The sequence below is a fragment of the Arthrobotrys flagrans genome, assembly GCF_004000055.1.
Source record: "Arthrobotrys flagrans strain CBS H-5679 chromosome Unknown unitig_0, whole genome shotgun sequence".
Classification (NCBI taxonomy): domain Eukaryota; kingdom Fungi; phylum Ascomycota; class Orbiliomycetes; order Orbiliales; family Orbiliaceae; genus Arthrobotrys; species Arthrobotrys flagrans.
Window position 1 is genome coordinate 7,713,314 of NW_027137550.1, and position 24,196 is coordinate 7,737,509.

General features: G+C 44.8%; 5 protein-coding genes across 5 annotated transcripts; 4 read left to right on the plus strand and 1 right to left on the minus strand.

The window, feature by feature from the left end:
• Positions 1–679: 679 nt before the first annotated feature.
• DFL_005269 (uncharacterized protein) lies at positions 680–1,740 on the minus strand (the record flags this gene model as incomplete). Its single annotated transcript, XM_067634501.1, has 2 exons — positions 680–1,645; positions 1,705–1,740. 2 exons carry the CDS (start codon positions 1,738–1,740, stop codon positions 680–682), a joined length of 1,002 nt encoding a protein of 333 aa, XP_067492564.1.
• Positions 1,741–8,611: 6,871 nt separating this feature from the next.
• DFL_005270 (uncharacterized protein) lies at positions 8,612–11,300 on the plus strand (the record flags this gene model as incomplete). Its single annotated transcript, XM_067634503.1, has 10 exons — positions 8,612–8,643; positions 8,798–8,967; positions 9,052–9,161; positions 9,313–9,516; positions 9,596–9,676; positions 9,744–9,791; positions 9,863–9,932; positions 10,006–10,336; positions 10,415–10,782; positions 10,867–11,300. 10 exons carry the CDS (start codon positions 8,612–8,614, stop codon positions 11,298–11,300), a joined length of 1,848 nt encoding a protein of 615 aa, XP_067492565.1.
• Positions 11,301–15,992: 4,692 nt separating this feature from the next.
• Positions 15,993–17,066, plus strand: DFL_005271 (uncharacterized protein; the record flags this gene model as incomplete). The annotated part of the gene is made up of 4 exons (XM_067634504.1): positions 15,993–16,667; positions 16,740–16,772; positions 16,846–16,929; positions 17,025–17,066. The coding sequence occupies 4 exons, from the start codon at positions 15,993–15,995 to the stop codon at positions 17,064–17,066; spliced, it is 834 nt and encodes a 277-aa protein (XP_067492566.1).
• A 2,516-nt stretch (positions 17,067–19,582) lies between these two features.
• DFL_005272 (uncharacterized protein) lies at positions 19,583–20,020 on the plus strand (the record flags this gene model as incomplete). Its single annotated transcript, XM_067634505.1, has 1 exon — positions 19,583–20,020. One exon carries the CDS (start codon positions 19,583–19,585, stop codon positions 20,018–20,020), a length of 438 nt encoding a protein of 145 aa, XP_067492567.1.
• A 3,355-nt stretch (positions 20,021–23,375) lies between these two features.
• On the plus strand, positions 23,376–23,953 carry DFL_005273 (uncharacterized protein; the record flags this gene model as incomplete). The annotated part of the gene is made up of 3 exons (XM_067634506.1): positions 23,376–23,530; positions 23,588–23,721; positions 23,793–23,953. The coding sequence occupies 3 exons, from the start codon at positions 23,376–23,378 to the stop codon at positions 23,951–23,953; spliced, it is 450 nt and encodes a 149-aa protein (XP_067492568.1).
• Positions 23,954–24,196: the final 243 nt, after the last annotated feature.

Sequence of the window (24,196 nt, forward strand, 5' to 3'; positions counted from 1 at the left end):
TAGTAGATAGCTTGATACCTAAGAGTTGTTGCAATGCGTGTATGATACCTGTTATACGACGGAACTTTAAGCCGGCAGAAGATGAAGAACTTTTAAAACTGTCTCTATTATCATAACGACTATGCTATAAAAGTGCCAATATAAATCAAAAGAAATCCAAGCGTGACGCCAGTACGCAATGCCTAACACAAATTTGGAGAAAGAATCATCGTAGAAGAAAGAAGCCTGTCCTATGTAAACAAGAGCACTCCTAACCCATATGCATGCAAGATAATAAAATAAGAAACAACCATTCATCAACATTAACATTAAAAAGAAGAAAAGGAAACAAAAGGTCTCTTAATATTGTACAGGACGGAAAGAAGAAAGAGTGAACTTTTCGCTTGCTTTGGACACCAATAACTCCGCCCTTAAGGTGTTCTAGAAGTGAAAGGGTATAATTGATGCTTTGTAAAAAAGAAATATAGAAAAAGAACCCAGCTTTAATCAAAGAAGTCAAGATAGGTGAAAATATGAATTAAAAAAGCAAAAAAGACGAGCCGTCCGTACCCATGTACTTCAAAGGAGTTGGTCGTTTCTCCACTGACTACACTAGGCATCCCCCACACAAGAGACCAACTTTTGAATATCACCCCATAACCTCTAGGCTCGCAGAGAAACCCCCACCCCTTGCTTGGCTTTAGACTCTTGTCATGATAACCTCTGGTGGTGCGATGATGCTTTCAACGGAGATTGATCTGTGAGAACTGTGTGAAGACGGCCTGTTGGACATGCTCCTCTCTGGAGAATACCTTGACATCTCAGCAATGGCTACTCCAGCGGCAACAGCAGCGGGGTGGGCATACCCGCTGCCACTACCGTGCAACTCTGGTCCAAATAACTCGTACCTCTTTTTCTCCGGTGAAGGAATAGATAGAATTGGGGTTTCCAGTTCCCACGGCCTGCAGCCTTCTCTCGCCGCCTTGCGTGGGTGCTGGTTTAGAGGATGGGATTGTGATACACTAGGGGAAACACCACGGCCGCATGCGATTTGCTCGGCCTCCGCACGTGGAGAAACCATAGGAGTTGGTGGAGTGCCGGTGGGTTTTCGTTCGTATTCATGTCGGGCTGCTTGTTGCTTGCTCCAGAATGTTTCGAGGAACTCAGGAGTAGCTCCTTCACCGTAATCCGCGGCGACTGCTGCCCACATATTACGCTTGTGATGGTCGACAAGTCTTTGAAGTCGGGAATAGTCGACATTTGTTGGGTTGTCGAGTGGTCTGGCGCCAAAGCCACTTGGAGAGGATGTCCAACTGTGAGATCTTCCATGGCCAGGAGAAAAGCTGCTCCTTTCTCTGTACCGAACTTCAGGTACGGGTGGAGTACCGCCTGGGCTGGCTGATCTTCTGTTGATATCTCCATAGTTTGAGGTTGGGTATCCTGCAGTAGCGTAGATTGGACCAGTGCTCTCGCTGGAGGACATGGAAAGGTTCCGTCGTCGTCGGTTGTTACCACGTTGGAGTTGATGGAAATGTAGACGACAGGCAAGCTCTGTTTTATTTAATTGTAGGGCGATCTTTTTGTAGGCGACTTTCTCGGATCTCTTTTGCAGAAGATATGACTCTTCTTCTTCGGACCAGGCTTTACCGCCACCGGTTGCTTGACCCTGTGAAATAGGTTAGCGATGAGTATATAAAATAGATAAAAGTATTCATTATAAACTACCTTTGGCGAAGCTGTGTTAAGGTGTTCGTATTCCATTTTGATAAAAGGCGAAGGAGATAAATGACAGAGAGAGGGAAAGGATATGTTCTCAGGAAGAACAAAGGTAGGGCCTATATAGATCGATGAGACAAGATCTAATAGGCTAATTTGGATAGATATAGGTTGCCGAGAGACAGTTTACGTATGTACCGTTGATCTAGGGAAGATACGTATGGATATGCGGGCGTCTCTTATACTCCGTAGATGAAGGCAAGATTTCAAATATATATATTGAAATCCAAGGCAACACGTTGAGAATTTCCTAAACCGAATAGAAAAGAAACCGCAGGCTGTGTGCAAGATCCTCTGATTCAAGATCGTAAGGTCTAGCCTTGTAAATATATGTTAGGAGGAGGAAGTATAATAAATGAGGGTCCGCCAGGGATACGTGAGGTCCTGAAGTGAGAGAGAGGAAGAAGAAAAGCAAATTCTCAGAAGGAAAAGGAAAAAGAAAGCGAGAGGAGACGCCGTTTATATATATAGTAAAGATGGAATTAAAAAATGGCCCGCCAAAAAATTCATCAAAGAACAATAAAAAGTCCAATATATAAAAGGTATGGTTTTTTTTTTTTCTTTATAAAAAAAAGCGGATGACCTATCGAAGGCTCCTGCGCTACTAGACCGGCTAGAAAGGAAGAGAAGATGAGAAGGTGGACAGACCAGTGTCACGAACCAGCAAGGTCCCTTCTATTATAATCGGGATTGGGAGTCGGGATCTTGGTAAAATAAACGAGAATTGAAAGATTTCCCTGGGAGAGAGACGGGCCGACGAACTATACTTAAAGGCTTGCCCATGTAATATTTTATTTTATTGACCGCCGCCGGTAATACCTGCATCGAGCGAAGTACAGGTCTTTGTAACTGGGCTTGCCTGGGAGCAGAGCACCCTCCAACAAACACCCCGGATTCGAGCGTTCCCAGGCGTGAATGTTTAAGGGATGTTTCTTTTTTCCAGTCCAAAGAAGAAACCCCAAAATAGGCGGGTTTTGGAGACAAGACAGGGGATAAGAATCACAAAAGGAATAGCAGCAGAAGCAGTAATATTCTATAAGCAGCGCCGCCGTCTTCTAAGCCTTATTTGGCCCAGCCTTCGCTCAATCGTGAATGGGAGGCTGTTTTGTGTGTGAGTAGCGCAGTTTGAGGTTTTGTGTTGTGCATGAATTGGGGTGTGGCGAGTTCCGACTATACTGTCTGATACTGATACTGCCACCTTCTTCTGATACTACGACCTAACAAGCTTGCTGCTAGACAGGACAGCTGCTGGAAACAAGGACAGGATACTGCAGATGCAGGTAAGTGCCAACCCCGAGCGGAGAAACGGTTTGTTTGTTTCCTTTTTGTTTGTATCTGTATTGAGTATTTTTGGCCAAAGGAGAGAATTCGAGAAATCCCTAAAGTGGGAAAATAAAAATAAAAAAGTTTTCCAACTGAACGGCCTGTATGGGAAATTATTGAGAAATATGATGAGAAATGTCCGCAGACTGGTTCTGAATCGAATCAATTATATTCTAGAGAAGGTTGCCAGATGGTGGCCTTTTAAGAAAAATTCTGCCAGCCAGCTAATGTACCGAAACATACATGAGAAGACGACCCTTTGCCGTATGCCGGGATTTGCCAACATTATTCATCTTTTAACGAGGTCATCGTGCGTGGTGTCAATTATAGAACCTGTCTTAAATCCCCAAAGGCTGGAGCGTCCTCTCTCAAAAATTAGGGCTCATACAACGATAGCCGGGTGTGGCATCTGTGCGTGGAAATTAGTGGGAAAGTAGGTAAGCAGGCTGCGCGATTCACGACCCACAGATGCTCCTTCGTTTGCTGATGGAGCCAAAGGAAACAGCAGATAGTGCTTTCATCAGACCATACTCTCTTGATCATGACGGCCCCTAAACACGTTCAAGACCTTAACAGTGAGCAAGTTATAGGGAAGTATTAATCCTTGAAGCAGATAGCGACTCGGAGAGGTAGCGGCCTAGAAAGTTTTCCAGAAGCCCGCAGAGACAAAAGTCTTATGGAAACGGTTTTACCGCGGGAAGATTCAGAGAAAGGGTGTCGCTCCCAAACACACACGGCGCGGCCAAGGCCCCAGATCAAGCTTCTGAAGCGAGAAACGTCGTCAGGAGCCAAGTGTGGCCCCACCGCCGACAATGCGGCGAACTGGGCTGTCGAATATAGCAAATCTAGCCTGGCCACCAGCTTACATTTCACTGAGCCCAAAGATATATTGCTTGTATCAGAGAATTTTGAGAAAATACCTAGCTGTCATGATCTCACAATTCGACATTCCTCTTTAAGAAATCAGCGGCTGCGGAGCTGTGCTCAATGATGTTCATGTTGCACGTAGTAGTGTTCCAGAGGCCCGCATTGTTTCTTTCGATCCTGAAAAGCGGCAAAGTATAGACATGATTTCTTCTATATCGACTTCCATTGAATTAACCCATTGGGGCGAAAATAGTACTGCATAAGATGCATTAATTGTTTGCCGTTGGATACAGCGGATCCACGCACTCGGTCGGTTAGATGCATGCATAATGGCCTCAGATTTTCCTTGCGGCTTATCAAAGTCAAGGTCAGCTCCTGCCTCCCACGATCTTAATTGGCAAACAAACATGCACAAAACTGCGCCTCTAGTGATTAATCACGTAACTTGGTTCAAGTTTCCAGATTCACAAGCACCATTTTTCTGTTTACGGTCCGCTTACGAGGACTTTTCATTAAACCTACGAAATAATGGCTATTCTCGAGAGATTCGATTCCCCAGCGGCTAATTCCCACCTCCATCGATCTATAAACCTGCATGAGCTTGCGTAACCCTATGGGGCGCCAAGATCGGTTACCACTGTTCATGTCTGTTTCCATCGCTAGAAACAGCCAAAACTGCCGTTGGTTCGAATCCAGGAAATGAGATCTTGTTGAACGGCTATTTGAATCGGAAGCGAGAACCTTATGGCTCGATAATCAACTGACTCGTGGCAAATTACTGGGTGAGCACCCATTCCGAATTTCATCAACCTGATGCTGGAGCGCAAAATCCTGCTCAATTAGTGAGCCATCTGCTGAATGTTTACTTGCCTAGCATGACCGGAAACCGAACAGAAAAGTTTCGAGAGTTACAGTATGGCATGAAACTGGCGTGAGAGTTGTTCATTAATATGCAGCCTTCTCAAAGAATTTTGTTTACCTCAGAAAGTTTGGCACCGCAGGACCTCCTGCAACCTGAAGCGCGTTTCATCTCCACTCTGAACCCGATGCACCCTCCGTTTGGTGTTTTTCCTTCTGGGTCGGTAAAAAGACCCCACCCTCCTTAACCAAACCTTCTAAAACAGCAGTCGCGAGACACCAGCTTTAATTCATATCTAAGCTTCAGAGTGCTGTCTCGGAAAAAATCTTAGCTAGGAAAATCTTAGCTACGCCTAGAGTTGGTTGAAGCTTACTCCCTCAAGCGTTTTTCAGCGTGCAAGTCGAGGCGAAAATTGGTTAACCCAAGAGTTAGCATTAGGCCTGCAGGGAGAACCGCATATTACAACGTATTATACCTGAATCGCACACTGTTTTCTATCTGTTTGTTGAAGCTTGTTTGTAGCTGCCAAGCCTCCAGGCATCGGCGGATCTTTGGCACCACATGCCGTCTACCCGTCTTCTCTTCTTAATCGTCATTTCGCTATTTGCTGGATTTCAACCACAACTCGCTCGACTGAGCTCATTAATCAGCCTTGACTACAAGCTTGCACACCATACTCACTCTTCTGCATTCCCGGCAAAGTTTCTCGGGTCCGATAATATTCTCTCTTCGATCTGATAATGTCAGTTGGTTCGGCATCGTACGAGGAGGACGCGGAAATTGTAGTTCACAACGGCGAATGCCATTGCGGCCTCGTCAAGATCGCCTTCGAGGCTCCACCAGATCTCGTTTTTGACGAATGCAATTGTTCAATCTGCTACAAATTAGGTGCCATAAACAATTTCATATATATACTCCCCACCTTGAAGTTTATACGTCGGTTATTCCTTCACATGCTGAACAGAACTTTTTCTATGAAACGGCAAGAATAGGCTTGATTGGAGTAGACATCCCAGCTTCAAGACTCATAAAGTTTGAAGGCAAAGAATATCTGAAAGAATACACCTTTAACAAAAAAATTGCCAAGCATTGGTTTTGCGATCGGTGTGGTGCATCCCCGCTACATGTTCCACGTTCGAATCCCAGTGGATACTCTATGGGTATCACGTTTTCCCGCTTCTCGCTATATCAAGAAATAAATACCGAAAAAACCTTCTTCCATAAGCATTAGGGGTGCTTTCGTAAGCTCTTTCACGTTCACTGGAAAGAATTCACGAGATGTTTAAGACCTAAGATGCTAAAGCTCTTGGCTGATGCCGAATGCCGCCTTTGAGAGGTCATTTGCTTATTCTCGATATCTGTACAGATCCACTTGCGATGTCTTGACAAGTCAACCCTGAGATCGTATAAAATCGTTCCATTCGACGGGGAACACTGGGAAACCACCTTTGAAAAAGAAAAGGCAGTGCGAGACGAGGCTTTGCAAAGGATCTCAAACCAGCAATGAAGGAGATGGACGGGATAGACGGCTTGGCTGTGTGAAGAAAGACCGCAGTTACCTGAATTTATATATAGCTCTGTGCTGGCTCCTTTCGCCCTTTTTAAGTCCGAATCGAATCCTATGTTTCTCTAAAGTCGGTTAAAATTATTCAATAGTCAAAGAAACTATGGAACTCGAGCCTTTGATAGATGCTTGACCATAGAGACAAGGAGATCGATGTATCAGATCTACTATATCTAAGCTCAACTGACCAATTGTCAATCACTAGCCTGCTTCATTTAGAGCTTGATCCATGAAGCCCCCAATATATCTTCCCGTTCCTTAATGAACTTAGATTTACCAAAATCTTGCCGCCGTTTATTGAACCGCCTACCGGTGGTAGCGTTTAATCTTGCACCTAAAACGTGGATCCCCCCTCCACCGACGTATCAATGGCTCCTACGCAAGCAACTTTAAGCTAGGTTTGGAACTGTTCAGCTCCGAGCACGCGGCAGGACCTAGGTACACATACGCATGCATCGTGGCTTGGGCCCAATCTAATATGGGGTACGTTTCTCTTTAGGTCCCAAGCTCCTTTCGAGAAAATCACCTTCTCCTTCCGTCATCTTGTATTCAGGGTCAAAGCCGGCGATTCTTTCCCAAATGCATACGGGACCGTCGCCATCTGAACTCCTCAAACCTGCGTCGACCGTTGTATATCCGCGACACAAGCCGTAAACATTATTTCTCAGGAACTTCAGCCGATGGCATGCATGAGAGAGTATCGGGGAGATCAACCTTGAAGTTCCGAGAGACAAATGTGTAGCACAAGAACTGTTACCCGTTCCCCGATTTGCGGAACACTGTTTCCCACGGCGTTAGCTTTTCGATGCGGGTTTCTGGTTTTTTGCAGCCGTTGGAGTAGACCTCCCTCGTTAGAATTCTTTGGTCATGCACGCCTGCCGAAATTTTGTGCTCCAAACCGTCAACCCTAGTCTATCAGCTGCTTAGCGACTGCTTCGGGAAATATCATATGTGTTCTTTGAAAGAATTACCCATCGGATAACGCCTTGCATCTCAACATGCAGCAACTATCTGGGTTAATTTATGTACGTGTTTAGGCAGACACACCGGGAAAAGTCGACCTACCTTTTAGAAAGCGTACATCTAGAGCTTTTATTGTTTAATATCGGGTGTTTACAAGATTAGTAAATCTTTTACAGGTATGGTATTGTAAAATAATATCTTGTGAGCAAGTCGAATGCCCAGGTTATCTAATTGAGGGAAAATAAGATCGTGTATTGTAACAATTTCGGTATAAACCGATCTAATTTCGAAGGTATTTAATCAAAAGATTAGCACACGCTAGATTTTTATACCTCTAGATATCAGGAAATTATGCACTCGATAGTTCATTTTCTTTGATATTCCTGCGTATTAAACTTATGGGCCCATGGAATAATTAAAATCAGCTAGACCTGCAAAGGCTTTAAACATGCATGATGCAGAGGTCAAATATTAACCGATATCGTGATACCGGATATCGATATTTGAATTCATATGAATTCATGAACTTACCAATTCCAAATATATGAATACATCGATCAACGGCCATATCTTAGTTTCTAAATCCCAATGTCCGCCGATTGGCCAAATCACTTGCTATCCTTATTCCATTTTAGGCTATCAAAAAAAATATAATCGAATCAGCAGAAGCTTACTAAATTAATTATCAGACAGTGTGTGTTGAACAGTAGAATTGCAACAATCTTCAAATTTCCAAAACGTACTACTAATACTTTAAAAGGAATCAAGGAACGAATTAAACTTGCATACGCAATCCATAAAGCAAACTCGTTTTCAATCTTTTAGTTGTAATTTGCTTAGGGGATTTCACTTCTGACGTCATGGATTATGGTCCCTCCACCTTTGCATATATCCTACAGATATCTGCAACCACAATCTTGGAAGACAGTTCTCTAGAAATTCCGATTCTGAGAGCTGGAAAAATTGTATCTTGTTTTATATTGGAAGTTGAGTTTTAAGTCAGGTCAAGTATTTAGTACCATCGAGATCCTCAGCCAGAATCTTCTTAATTCTTCCGTCTGCAGCTGTCCCCGATCCTCGAAACTTTGTACTACCATCGCGGACGACAATAGTGCAACACATTTCGATGTGAAAATTGTCACATTGCATTCCCGCCAGATTCCTGCGACTCGAGACCACCAGACTCCATATTCCCAGATTCAATTCTTTGAGGTAATTGAGGTACGAAGTGGTCACACTTAGCTTAAACTCAGAGCCGTTAACTGGGGCTAGCTCTTGAAATGACCGGAGATAGCTCTACAGCTCATTCGAGGTAAGCGTTCGTCTAGTAGATTCATAGTATCTACTGCTACTGAACTTCTCCCTCATATGCTCATATGCATCCTGGAATCCGCAAATGTGCATGCACATATGCAGTCAATCATGCTGTGTATTTTTGCCTCTAATGAAAGTTCTACTCCCTTTAGCACAAGTCGCTCCAAATCCCCGATTAAGGTTCCAGAAGAGCTTGAATGTGCCCTCACGGGAAAGGCACTCCTCAACAGTCCACACTTCAACAAAGGCAGTGCCTTTACTGTAGAGGAAAGGGAAGCTTTCCAACTGAATGGGCTACTACCTACCGCTATTCATACTCTAGGTATATACTCTATGGACCTAGAACTAGTTATTTGAATTTAGAATATATTTTTATAGCTCACATACACAAATTCCAAATCTCTAGATCAACAGACAAAACGAGCGTATGAACAATACCAGTCTTATGAGCATCCAATTGCGAAGAATCAGTTCCTACAAAGTTTGAGAGATCAAAATGGGGTTCTTTTCTATCGTGTAGGTGGCCTGGTATAGTTTGGGACATAAGATACAAGCTGCAAAGATCTGAGAACATCTCAAGAATCGTGATAGATCTTGAGTTCATGGAATGATTCGAATTTTTCAATGACATCGGGCTAATAAAAAAATTTTACGACCCCTTTTATAGCTCATTCTGGACCACCTCAAAGAGATGTTTAGTATCATCTACACCCCGACCGAAGGCGATGCAATTGAGCAGTACTCACACCTTTTCCGGCGGCCGGAAGGTTGTTTCTTAGACGTCGAGCATATTGATGCAGTCGATGAGGTTGTTGGGCAATGTGCTCATCCGGATGACATCGACTATATCGTCGTGACGGACGGAGAGGAAGTAAGTGTTATTTGAAATAAACCAACTCCTCATGAATTGGACAGCGATTGGGCTAATCGTATATGAACCTCCTGAATAGATCCTCGGTATTGGTGACCAAGGCGTTGGAGCGATCGGGATTTCGACCGCTAAATTGGCGCTGATGACACTATGTGCTGGAGTAAGTACATGGCAGTCGTTCTATGCGAGGAGGTGTAGGTTGGGTAACATCATCGTTTCGGGAATAGATTCATCCAAATAGAACACTCGGCGTAGTCTTAGACTGTGGAACGGATGTAAGAGCTACTAAACCCCAGTACCCTCGGCCAAGGCGGACATTGGGATATCTAACGTATATGATTTCTAGAACGAAGAGCTCCTTAACGATGATTTATACCTTGGGCTTCGACAGAACCGTGTGCGGGGTGAGAAATATGGTAGGCTACATGTATACACCTTGTGATCCGTTCCTATACTTTAACTTAGGCAAAACACTAACATTAAACGAAGACGCATTCGTCGAGGCATTCATCAAAGCGGTTAAAAAGCATTACCCCAAAGCCTTTCTCCACTTTGAAGACTTCGGACTTACGAATGCGCGTCGACTACTCGAGATATACCGTCCACAGTTACCGTGTTTCAACGATGACATACAAGGTACCGGTGCCGTGACTTTAGCAGCGATCTTGTCCGCGATCTGGGTGTCCAAAGTGGAGTTGAAGGATATCAGAATGTTGGTATACGGAGCGGGTAGCGCTGGAACGGGTATCGCGGACCAGGTCTGCGACGCCATGGCAGAAATTGGCGAAGTGGATAGAGAGGCGGCGAAGAAACACATTTGGTAAGCGTTCACATTGTCCACAAGCCAGACATTTAACCTGGCGGTATACTATGCGTGCACCTACTGACAATATTATAGGCTGGTTGACAAGCCTGGAATCCTAACTTCATCCCTCTTAGACAGTCTAACGAATGGCCAAAAGCCCTACGCACGCCCCAATGAGGAATTTTCCGATATTGAACACACATCTCTCGCACAAATCATCCGAAAAGTGAAGCCACACATATTAATAGGCACTTCTACCCACAAAGGCGCGTTCACCGAAAATGTAGTCAAAGAAATGTCGAAACACGTGGACCGAGCTATCATCTTCCCTCTTTCGAATCCTACAAAACTCGTGGAGGGCCAGCCAGAGGATATTTACAAGTGGAGCTCCGGAAAGGCTTTAATTGCTACAGGATCGCCGTTCAAACCGGTCGAGTTCGAGGGAAATAAGTATATCGTAGGTGAGTTATACCGTATCGCAGCCGGGGTGATAATTCTGTGAACCACGATTTTCAATTGGTTATACTGCTAATTAATTGATACAGCTGAGTGTAATAACGCAATGATCTACCCTGGAGTTGGCCTTGGCTGTGTTCTTTCTCGGGCGAATACGCTTTCTGACGCCATGCTGATTGCAGCCGTCCATGCTCTCGCGACCGAGGCGCCAGCATTGAATGACCCGAATCAGGGCCTCTTGTCGGATGTAAAAGACGTTAGGAACCTGAGTATGAAAGTGGCCTGTGCAGTTATCAGGAAAGCTGTTGAAGACAAAGTTGCGACAGTCAGTGGCATCCCAGAGAGCCAGGAGGAGTTGGAAGTATGGGTGGAGGAGCAAATGTGGGACCCTGTTTATCGGCCGTTGAAGAAGGTTGATCCAGGCTCCGCATCAAGGGATGCAAAGGTTGGATCGAAGAGCAGTAAGGGACTCAGACGAACAGATATTCTGGGGTTGGGTTTCGGCGAGGAGACAAATATCTAACAATGGATGCAATCCGACCAAAAGTGCCTAGAGGAATTTTCTAATGAAATCTTTTTCGAAAATTTCCCGTCCGTTGAAAATTGCAATATTGTGGTGACTCTATTGTATAGGGTTATAGCAAGGCTTGATATTGCATAAGAAAAACTTGATGAACACGACTGTGTAACCAGCTGCACCGAAACGTTAGCGGTGAGAAAACAGCATCAATTGAGGAAAGGTCCCAGCCACTGCATTAACTTCGGCGGCCCAACGTGCACATGATGTTTTCAGCATACCATACACTTACATACCTGTGCAGCCAACACAAATAGTGTGTGTTAATTTTGAACAGTAACATCTGGCGACAAAAACTTGCAAAATAGAAATTCAAGCCGAGACTTGAGCTTGGCGGAAAGCATCTCTAACTCGGATTGGGATCACGAAAGGTTAATATTAGCATCAATAGACGGAATCTTTGTAATCTCTGACAGAGAGCACGCAAAACAGAAGGAAGGCCAAAAACTTACAAGGACGAAGGACCTGGAGATGAATTGTGAGGAATGTAACTAGGGGGTAAGGTGCAGCCAATCACGAGCTCAACGTGGATGGAAGCTGGTATGTATGTCTGCACATGGATCTGTTCTTTTGATGGCCCCACCATCCGTGAAAGGAATGGATGGGAACTCAGAAAAGGTGTGGTTGGCTGACAACTAGCATGCTGGGAAAAGACGCCACCATGGTCGAGATCGAAGAATAAAAATCTGGCTGGGATCAAGCTCTTTGCAGGCATGATGACAAACCTCAGCCCCGCTTTTTTCTTGTATCATCGTCCCAAAATGCAACGTCGAGAGAAGTATTGGGCGGGAGGTCTTAAAGCTTGTGCTGCGGAGGTGAGTATGTTCAGATATTAAGGAACAAGGTACATACTCTTCAATTAATTCAGTCTTAAGTTGGAACCAGTTCCAAGGGACATCGGGACACAATAAAAGACGTCACCGCGGATGTCCTTTCACGTGCCTTAATTAGCAATTTAGAAACCAGACCAACTTGAACTCCTCCGGCTCCACAGAACTTAGAGTACCTAGACCCTGGAAATGTTAAGTTGACTCTACATGGTTGCTTTTGGCCTGCTGCTACATATTCTGGCGGTGACGATCGATTGTCCGCTATTAGTTACTGCTGCTCCACTTGCCTCTTCGCTTCTTAGCCCCGCTGTCTCTCAAGATAGGAATTTTAAACGGTTATCGACGACGATCCTCTACGATACCATCTTCACGGCGCAGAAGCTGTCAAAGTATTAATTTCCCCAGTACTCGGCTAGCGAAGGTTGCTATTTGCCAGGCCGGATTCTCGAAGTTCCAGAATTCGAAACGGGGTTCTACAACAACTGTCCATCTCGTCAGCCACCCACAAACAAGTCCTCCAAAGTTCCTCTACCCTCGATCCAACTGTGTCGACGTAGACGTACCCCCCTCATCCCCCTCGTCTGCTCCAAGGAAACAGGCCATTTCATTACCGGACCAGCCTCCTTCTCGCTTGATCTAAACCTTATCGTGCTAGTTTGCTCGGAACCGAAATTAAAAGTAGGTCATCCAGCATACTGCCTATTGCAAAGATCGATAAAAATTCCTTTATCCAAAAGCCAGCCTGCCTGCCTGATAGCTGCCCGGGTCGGAAGAGTCGACTCCACCCAGCAAACTAAGGTTCTCTGGCTGCAGCTGCAAAGACGCAACACCCGCCACCCGTCTATCACCAATATCACGAGGCTTTTCTAGTTAGTGTAAGTCGGTTTATTTTGTTTTCTATTGCTATACCTGATTCTTCCTAGATTGTTTCGGCCATAATTATCATCTGTTTTGCGGTTGGAGCTTATCTTCAAGCTTTTGTTCGAAAAAAAACCTTAGCTAGACTGCGTTCCCTGCAACCACATTCCCATGGCTTGGCTGGGGGGTTTATCGATAAACAAACGACAACTAGTTGGTTTGCACAAGTTATCGTCATTGATCAAAGTTTTTTTTCTTGATTTTACGTATTAGTATTTCTCCATCTCCAGAAAACATCCAAACGGAGTCGTTAAGCTGCTGCTCGGCACTATAAGCCGCACGTTCCGCCACTTTGAACGTTTTTTTGCTTGTTTTCTGCTCGTTCGTCTTTTCTTATTTCTTCCTTGTTTTGAATCCACTCCTGTCGCAACCTCCACCTAACCCTGCGGCCCAGATTTGTTTTGCCATCGAGCGAGGACTTCCCGTTTGTGGCTTGCACTTGTTTGCAAGGAAACAGGGAATTGCAAAAGCTTTTTTACTTTTCCTTTGCACGAAAAAATAGGAAGAGAATTCGAAAATTATCCAAGCGATAGCTGGGGAAAGAACAACGGGAGAAAATACTCGAGTGACTGCTGGTTATCGATTCGATTAATCAGTTGCAGCCACTTTGAATCCGGCACTACCAGATCACACCCCAGCCGTTCAAACATCAAGCCTCCAAGGTTTGAATTCTGTTGGTGTTGTTTACCGTCCGCTGCCCAGCTTGTTCGGCAAGAGAGGCTGTGGCCGACGCTATTCCCAAGCTAGCACTGAAGACCCAGCATCGAGAAAGAGGTACTTAACGCCTGGGTTCCTTTCCAGCGCTCGCTGCGCTGCCCAGTTACTTGAAAACTTCTCCCTTCCCTTCTTCTCGCTATCTTATCCAATCCAGCCAACCGATTTTTGACAATTTCTTTCCCCTTCCAATATCGTCTCAAAACGGTGGTGCGTTCTTATAGGCCCGCGGTTGTATTTGGTCGTCCCTTCGTCATTATTGGGATCATATACATACATACATACATTACATACACATCAGATCTCGGGTCCACTGTACCGCAGGCAATACTGACTGACAACGGCGGGCTTTTTTTTTTTTTTTTTTTTTATTAAAAAAAAACCCTTCTCTTTTCATTGACTTGACTTACTTAATACCTAAAACTGTACCACCGATCCAGCAGGCCGAATCAGAGCTTGGTGCCTGGCGGGGACAGCTGCTGCTTGACACAAGCAATTCCCACTTTACTCGGACTGTCATCATCCTCGTTAATTTGCGGATTCAATTCGCAGTCGCAGAAAACCAGCTTGATATCTCCGTTCCATATCGGGGACACAAGCCATACATATCGTCAGATCTTCCATCGAACCGCCACTTTTTTGTTAGTGCCGTATCCGAATCTTTGCTGTCCCCATAAACATATCATTTGTCACTTTTCCCGCGCCTTTGTGCGTCTCGTTTACGTATACAACCTACATACATATACACACACGCACGCAAAGAATTGCTATAACTCTAGTTCTATCAATTCAAGCCTCTTTGTTTGTTTGTTGTTTTGACTGCCGTCTTCTATTTTTATTTTTATTTTTCTATTTTTCTTATAGACGTTCCCATCCTCGAGGCGCGGAAATCGAAAGACTCGAGTCGATTCAATATTCGACACTCCATAGCTACTCGACTCTGCCTAAAGTAGCCCCTTTGGTCTTGTCCCTTGTGCGAGGCTGCATTTTCTTCTTGATCAAATCTGTTCGAATTCGTTTTTCTCAGCCCTCTTTCTGTCATCCGGACCACCCGTCCACAGGCCCCGGCGTGTGCGAGTGTATCTTTTGCTCTGCAGCCCAGGCTAGTGGTACTTAGGTACTTTGCCATTGATTCTGTTGGATATCACGGCCGAACCCCTCAAGGCTCGCCCCCTCCCCTGTCCCCACCGTTCCCCCTCCTCATTCTCCTCCCTCGAGAGCTGTTCCTGTTCATCCTCCTTTTGGTGTGTTTACTCGCCGCTGAAGCTCGGTCAGTCCAGTGAATCCACCCACACGACTCAGAGACTAAGCAACACCACCACCACTATCATCCACAACCACGAACGGTTTTTCCCGCCTGCCGCAGGTATCAACTAGTGGCGCGTCTGTTTCCTTCTACCCCGTTGCATCAAGAGAGCCAGAAGGAAAAATTTTCAAAAATTTTCAAAACCAAAAGAAACCTCAAAGAACAAAAGGTTCTTTGCGAGAATCTCATATCTTGCTTCATCGAAGGCAATAAATAAAAAATAAAAAATAAAAAAGGAATAAACAGCTTTTACCAGGAGGGAAAATATCCGAGCCGATCGAACTTCCTCTGAAAGAAGCGTTGGGCGACAACAACCTGACCTGTCCGACCAACATCGTTCCCGTCAGCTGCAGACTGTCTGGGCTTCGAAATCATCACCGTCTGTACAAGCCAACGGTATCGCGGAGAAGTGTTCAGCCTCCGAGCCATCTGTTCTAGCTACCTATTTCCCCCGCTGTGGCTTTTGATCCATCTGCCCGCAGCGACTTTGCCTGCGGAACATGGGGTGTCGCTGGATCGCTGTCATTCCATCATATTGACTTCACCGGCCTCGACTAGCTTCACGACTCGAGAATTCAGCTTCAGGCAGTGCGGTCTAGGACATCGTCTGTTTTTTTTCTTCCTTCTCATTCGATTCGCTGTATCTTTTTTTTTTTTTTTTTTTTTCTAATTTATTTTTTTCTTCCTCGTTAATAATTTCTTTTGGTTGTTTTTTTCCTGACCGTTTCGTCATTTTTCTTGGATATTTCCGGCCTCTATTATCGGCTTCGAAATTTCTAAAACAACGGCTTCCTTTCTTTTAGCCTCTGGAGAAAAACTACCATCACGAAAGGGGTGGAATTATCGTATAGAAGAGAAACAACCGTCAAAATGAGTTCTGACTGGAATAGACAGACTTGGCCATATCAGGCGGCGGATACTATGCCAAAACAACCACGGCCCATCAAAGCCCCTCCAGAAGAATCGACATCCTTCTTTTCTACAGACTTCGCAGACCAGAAACACTATGGCGGGGGAGATGGTTATTCAGCTACCGACTCAGATCTACATCATGGCACAATAGACCCGTCGCAAATGCCATATGGGTCAGGTCTCAGGCACGTATCCGAACATACCCCATTAAGCATCGGCCCGCCGCAGCATCACCAGCATCAACCGTTACAACCCATGCCTCATGCCTCGCACCAAACTACTCATACCCTGCAACAACATCCGCCAACCCAGACGACACCACAGGCACAGAATGCTGCACCGCCGGCGCCCCAGGCCCCACAGGCACCAGCTCCCAAGACACCTACGCAACCGAATCCGAAGAAGAGACAGAGGTCTACCGGTGGGTCGAAATCTGGGGCAGCTGCAGCTGGGGGTTCAGCCGATCCTGGGCCTTCGGGTTCGCCTCCGAAGCGGTCGAGAACGAATACCGCGTGGACGCAACAAGAGGAACAATTGTTGAAGCAGATGAGAGACGCGGGTGCCACGTGGAGTGAAATTGCGAAATCTTTCCCATCGAGAACAGAAGGAAGTGTGAAAAAACACTGGTATAAGGTAGGGGAATACCGGGGGGGGTTTAAACTATCTTCTCTCTCGCAACGATGCTGACGAACCATCGCTTTATAGGACATGCACTGGGCAGAATTTAAGGAAGAAGAGGTGAGATGATCTGATATCTAAATTTCTGGATTCGTCTACAATCTTGAGAGCATCGGCTAATATGTCCCTATAGAGCGCTCAATTATTAGCGGCGATCAAAGAATACGACGCGAACAAATGGAAGTTTATTGGACAGAAATTAGGTAAACCTGCCAAGGTATGTAGAACTAGAAATTGCGGGGCAAATGTGGCGATATCACTATCACGTCAAAATGGGTTAGTTCGACGGCTAATTTGATAACCTCGTGATAGGCTTGTGAGGCTCATTGGAAAGAGAAGCTGGGCGGGAGATAGATATAAAACTCTCTCTGCGCAGAACAACACGTGTACCGACATTTAGTATACGGAATATTTTTACGAACGAAGAGGAAAATCATACGGAATTTACGACTGGTTGTGGACAAAAAAAGTTATCATCACGGTTACGAAACGACATGTCCTCACGAAACACACACATCAACTCCTTCGAAAACATCTATTGATGAGGAGCATATCAGAACGAAACTCATTGCGTACATCAACCCACAAAAACATCTTGAACAATACGACATATCGCCACTGTGGCTAGTTAAGCCACTTCCAAATTTGCTTTCATACCGTGTCGAAACCAGTGTTCCCCATTAGCGTTTCATCACCTATCACCTTCGCTTTATTTTACAGCAAAAATTTTTGTCGATCTACTCGTCCTGGTTATTCTTCTACGTTTCGGTTCTAATTGGGCGCATGGCATCTTGGTATTCTACCTCGTTTCTTTTAACATCAATAAGGTCAGGTTATCTGTTTATCGATTCTACGACTGTCTTTTTTGCGTGCTTCTTGTAAGGGTACGTTTTTTATGGGTTTCTTTTCGACGTACTTTTTTCTTATCATTACATTCATGTCTGAGTAACAATGGGCAAAATGGGCAGTGGAATATCGGGCTAGGAATAGGACATTTGGTTTCTTCTTCATTTACTTATTACATCTTTTTTTTTTTATCTCCATGAGCAACATCCATCTACAGGGACCTTTTCTTGCGGAAGGGGTGTCCGCGAACTTTTGGCGGATTTTCCAACTTGTACACAGCATTATTTTCCGCGGCCGTCTAATTCTTTGTAACTTAAAGCTTTCCTACTCTCCCTTCTATGGATGGATTTTCTTATTATCTCCTAATTTCCTATGTGATGCGGATGTTTACGGAACTCAGTGAGGGCGAGAAGGAGGTTCACCGCAAGGACAACTTGCAGCATAAGATACAGTGATGGGGTTAAGGTTGAGTATTCAGTTTTCTGTTAAGTTTTCCCTGTTATTAGTATACCCTTATTCTTTTTATCCTTCTCCCCTTTCCTTTTCTTTGATGAATCCTACCCAGCCTTTTAACTACGTCCAATAGTTTCGACATGTTTACAGCAAGTATAATAGGGGAGTCCATCGTTTTTGCTTCTTCCTCCATCCGTCTTTACGCTTCTGAATCTACTCTGTCTTAGTCACGCATATAGAACGCATTTGCATAGCTGAATGTTAACCTGAGATCAATGCCGTCTTTTTGCATGAATTTGATTCCCCGAGTGTTTATCCCAACAGTCTCAGTACTAATATGAAATTATCTGAAACTGCGTCTTTAAGCTACTATCGAGATCGAGCGCTCATAGGCCTACTTCTTCTCAACTCGAAGGAGGGGGCATATAAAAAACGGTCTGATGTTAAAATAAGCTACGACACCAATGCAATGACAAACCCACATCTAATAGCGCTTGACCAGGACTTCGTCTACTTCAGGTCAAGTATTCCGAGGTAATATACTAGTAATAAAGGTGGGACCCTTTAGATCGGACTTGCCTTGATATTGCTTTTCCAATGCACGCCACGCAGGTGCAGCAGGTACTGCTATGCTCCCCTCTTTTAAATTTCCTTTTATGTAGAGAGGGCTCCGAAGGGAACGTCGGGACTGCCAGGGGGTCGGCTACCCTTTGGGATGTACATGTATTTATTACTTTTTTGCCAAAACTATAGCGTCTGGGCTTATAATTATAAAACGAGGTCTGTGGCTGAGGCGGCTTGCATTGACAGCTATGGTATACATACAGTACTTTGAAAAGGTACCCAGTACTTCCAATGTATATTTACAAGATTGTGAAATCGAGTGACTTTTACTATCGAATGATGTATTTAAAACTAAACAGATACTTTTCATGCGAGCTGGATCTCAGGCTATAGTATCCCAGGGCCTAGTCGACCGGAACTTCCATACAACAGCCTGGAGTTTGTTGGGTCACGTTTCCATCAACTGTTATATTTTGTGTTGTGACTTTTGAGTCGCTTTTCCCTCCCAATATCCATCTTAGACCTTTTCAACCTCCACGTTTAATTTCGCGCGGTCCCATCAACCACCCCTCCCTCATCGATCTGGCATCGAACGAATTATCATACGACCCGAACGTTCGCCTGGTCTACCCCCTACGACCGGGATAAGTCCGATACTTACTATCCCTTGACTCAACAGCAAGTGCAAGGATCGTTTTGCTCACGACGTCACGAACAGCTCGTCACGAAATCCCACTGGGCGAACGAACGAACGAACAACACTGCCGAAGCATAGCTATTAGCTGCAAGATTCATTGAACACTCGAATCGAATCAATCCACATCTACATCTCACATCATTGTCACACAAACCCGTTGTCTAGTCATCTCAAAGTCAAGGCAGCGAGGGCAGCCAAACAGCAGGCAGTAAAAAGGATTCCCACCGTCCACATACACACACACCTCTACATTCCCTTAAACATAAGAAATTTTCGTTCTATCTACCGTGTCCAATCATAATCTCCCACAATGGCGGACAACGACGTCGAAATGTCGTCGGCACCCGACGCTCCAAAATCCCAAGGAGCTCCCGTACCCTCCCGTTCCATCGAAGGATGGATCGTCTTGGTCACTAACGTCCACGAAGAGGCGGGCGAAGAAGACCTAAACGACCTCTTTGCGGAACACGGCGAAGTCCAGAATTTGCATCTAAATCTGGACCGAAGAACGGGTTACGTGAAGGGGTATGCATTGGTGGAGTATTCGACCAAAGAGGAGGCGCAGAGTGCCATTGATGCTATTGACGGAAGCAAGCTGTTGGATCAGACGGTCAGTGCTGACTGGGCGTTTGTGAGGCCGCAAGGGGTGAATGTTAACGGTGGTGGGAAAGGAAGAGGGAGGGGGACGCAGGGAGGTCGGAGACATAGGAGTACGAGTCCCGGAAAGGCAGAAGGAGGGGAAGAGTAAAGGGGATTGAGAAGCTGAGGTGGGTGGGGATGGCGAAAAGGAGCGATGAGAGTAATGATGAGCTGGTAGAGGCTCTGCCCCGTCAAAGAGAAGAAGGGCGGCATGAATGTATGAAAGTAGGTCTAAGATACCGTCAGATAGAGGTATGGACGGCGAATAGCAAAAGAAAGGAGGCGAACAGAGGATTTGGAAACGATGTCGATATCATATTTCCTGATATCGGACGGTTGCTTCCACAAGGCTGAAGCTCGCATATTCCAATACCCTGTATCATACGACATCAAGAAACAGCGAGTCGGACATATTTCAACGTCAACAATTGGCTGTCCACTCTCTTAATATCCACCCTTTCCTTTAATAAAACGTCTCGTAAACGAATAGAACTCCGACAGAGCTGTTACACGAAGCCGGTATTTCTACACCTAACAGCAAAAGCGGCCGCTATGTACCTATGTAGGAATTGAGGCCAAAGCATGTGTCGTCTCCTGCCGAATAGGAGTACCCGGTTAGCGAGTGATGCGACGACATTCCCGGCCATGCTCTTGTTGTAAACCAGGAAACATTAGGAGACGCCTATGAGGCTTGAAATAGTAACAGTATATAGACGGCCTGCAGCACTGGTGTCCTCCGTTTCACGGGCTGGAACAATCCTCGTGGCCTGGTTCCAGACCGTCGGGTCTCCTGAATGGAATACAGAACCCGGCTGTCAATTACACAAGCAAGACGGCTCATTCAACAGTACGACGAACGATATGAACACACCTTTGTATCATTTTTCAAACAGGCTTCGTAACCATAACACTATAAAAAATTCTTATCATAAACCTCTATAACATTATAACTCTAAAAAAATGTCTTAAAAATCAAACAACATCTCGTGCAATACGTAATTTTCAGCAAATAAAATCACTAGTAAATTAAAACAGAACAAACCTTTCCACCCTTGGGGTTAAGTAAACCAACATTAAACCGCAGGATTGGTAATTAAGGCCTGCAATCGTCTTGGGTTAATTGCTATTCGAAAATCACATATTACACAATATGCCAGTGTCGTTTAAATTTTTAAGCATATCTGATTTTTTGAGACATTTTTATAAAGTTATAATGCTATAGAGGTTTATAATAAGAAATTTTTATGGTGTTATGGTTACGAAGCCTTTTTGAAAAATTCAAAAATGATACAAAGGTGTGTTCATATCATTCGTCGTACAAGTGGCGGCGTGAGGCTTTTCAGTGTTTGCTCTAAACCAACGGTACGTTTGTCTTCTAATAGCATCCTCATGCAGGTTGGAACGATATTATTAATAATCTATTGACGAGCTATCTGGTATTCAATTATTCGAGCATGGGCAGGTATCGTCGCCCACGCAGCTAGAATATAACAGCGAAGGTATTTCGGCCTTCGAGAGGATGCATAGAGCTCTGCTGTCAAGCTACCCGTGAACTGTGCCTCAATATACAAGGATCACAGCTAACCAGGGCTTCACCTCTGTAACATTTCAATGGCTCTCGAGGATTCATTGTCTTTCCGTCCGTTTAATCCATATTAAACATTATGTATAAACAAACGCGAACCAAAGCGTTGGAATATAACATCTTTGTTGTGCCGCTCGTCTGCAGGGAAGAACTTCAGGAAAATCCTGGGAAATGAATGTTCGAACAATTAACACGACTCGCAATTTTGTTATATTAATCATATTTAGGTATCAAGATGCGATGCCTCTATTTTCCTTCGAGCAAACTTGCTCAGCCCGTCTCGTGCATCGACGGTACCGCGGTACGTTCTTTGTGTACCTTGGGAATACTTTGCATCTGCATTGACCATCGATGCAGGATGCATACGCCTACAGTTGCAAAAGCCACGATAGCTCGTGGGAGCTGCGCATGAGGGATGGATGAGCTTCGCATGACATGAGGCGGACTCAATCCGATCACTGGAGTCCTACGGCCCGATTGGCTTTTCGAGTTTCCCGCGCGGCACACGGGAGTAGGCTTGAGATGTGGATTACTCCAAGCGTTTATCGAAGTGTGTGTGTCACATTCCAGAAAACCTCCTTCGCAGGCGTATATGTTACACCCCCAGAGTGGAAGTTTTTCATAAATTCTATAATGCAAGTATTCTGGGGTGCTTCAGCTGGTCAAGGTGCAAATAGTGGAGTCTTGACCTCGTGTTGGTGCGCTAGCGTCGGCGCCAGCGAGGGAAGGCTACCAGTGTTCTAGGAACCTTACCTCATATTAGCGAAGTCGTTACATCTGCCGTTTCTTATGATAATTATTTGGCCTAATATGATTTTTTTTTGAAGCGATGAAGCGGGAAGTCCGATATTCTCAACCTCAGTCGCACGAAGATATTTGGTTGGAAGGGTTAACGCTGTTGCGTCATTTTGTCGTTGCGTTGAAAGGAGTGCGTGGGATGAAAAATGGAGACCTAGAACCCCAATTGTGAACCCGAATATTGGACGGAATATACTACCTATTATGCAATATCGTAGTTATGCACGTTGCCTAGAGTTCCAACCAAGTTCCGAGAACAATGCATTGTTTTTGAGACTATATTGTATTCCTGGTTGGATGGAGAAAATGGGAGGATTTGATATTTTATGCGTTTTATTCTTGGAGTTCTCCTATTTGGAATATCTTCGAGAGCAAAAAAATGAATTAAAAAATATGAAAAATTACATATGATAGCTGGTGCCGTACTGATAAGCGTTACTTCTGGTGGTATGATTCGACCGGGGGGGGGTTTGGATATTACAAGCTGAATATACATTTGGGAACATATGTCTACGATAGTATAGTTTGGTGGGCTGTGAGGTTCTACGGATTCAATGCGAATAGTGATAATACAACCTCATGTCATTCATTCGAATCGAGGGTCCGAAGGGAGTATGGTTCGGACGAAATTGTGGCCGATAGACACTAGTACTAATGACTTCTTTTCGGGAAGGATACCCGGTTTTTCTGTTATATCGAGGAATTAATGGAGACGGGGCTCGGAAGGTAGTAGACAAGCATGAAACAGGCATGTGGGCACCCTTTGTGGACGGATTTGTGCGCCTTGTTCCCATGCATCAGTACCGTTTTTGAGGGTTCTATGTTACAATATTGTTGGATTGTTCCATGTCGACGGGATATGGGATCGAACAATCGTTGTTGATATCACATTTTTTTGTGAAGCCCCCCAGGCAGCCAACAGGTTTGGTACTCGGGTTGTGGGATTTGTGACTTCACATTGGAAAGGAGGACAGAAAGGAGCGGGTGCACCGGTGATACCAGTTTTGGGGGGGGGTTTCGTGAGTGTTAGGTAAGATGGCTTCAGGCACAGCAGAGCGCTTCAATGGTTTATAGGAGGATCATGGAGAAAGAAAAGTATATAAAGGGCTTGTTCTGGCCGTCATTGTTGAGGCTTCCTTTTCTATCACCAGTCTACACGGCTACGATACAATACACTATCCACTCCTATCGAACTAAAGCGCTATCCATAGACTTGACTCCACGATTGAGTTTTATGTGAGTTCGAGATGCCAACCTATGCGTATCATTGCTATACTAACTATTAGACCTCAGCTACAATTACTTCCAAGAAAGCCACCGATTTTATCCTCCAAAGACATATCAAGAAGTCTGTCGGAAGTTAGATATCGAAATTAGATATCACCTTTGGATCATCATGTCTATCATCACTGGCAATAACAACTCAGGTATGAGATCCTCAAAACACGTAGCAGCTCCGGTATACTTGTCCCTGACAAATCTGTTATGAACAACCTAGGCCCCGTCGATGCCAAGGGAGAACCAGTCAAAGAGCCAGTATCCGGACGTCAGACGCAAAAGTGCACAAACTGCGGGGGTGTAATGTACAAGAAAACGATCGATGGAATTTCGCTTTGGGAATGCTCAACCTGCAAGAAAACCTGTGCAATTGATGATTGAATCTTGGCTTTGCGTAGATATTGAGCTTCAGCATGCTGGTGAGGGTATTTGATTTCCTGGCAGCAGCCTTGGGTGGGTAGATTCGCATGGTTATTTAGCGAGTATGGGCGGAACTCTGAATTTTTAATTCTATCGCTTTCTTTATACTTCGTTTCCTCTATTTTTACATAAGTTTGTTGGTTTGTTATTGTTTAGTTTGAACAGTTGGTTTATATTGGGGAAGCTAGACAGAGACGCATTCGT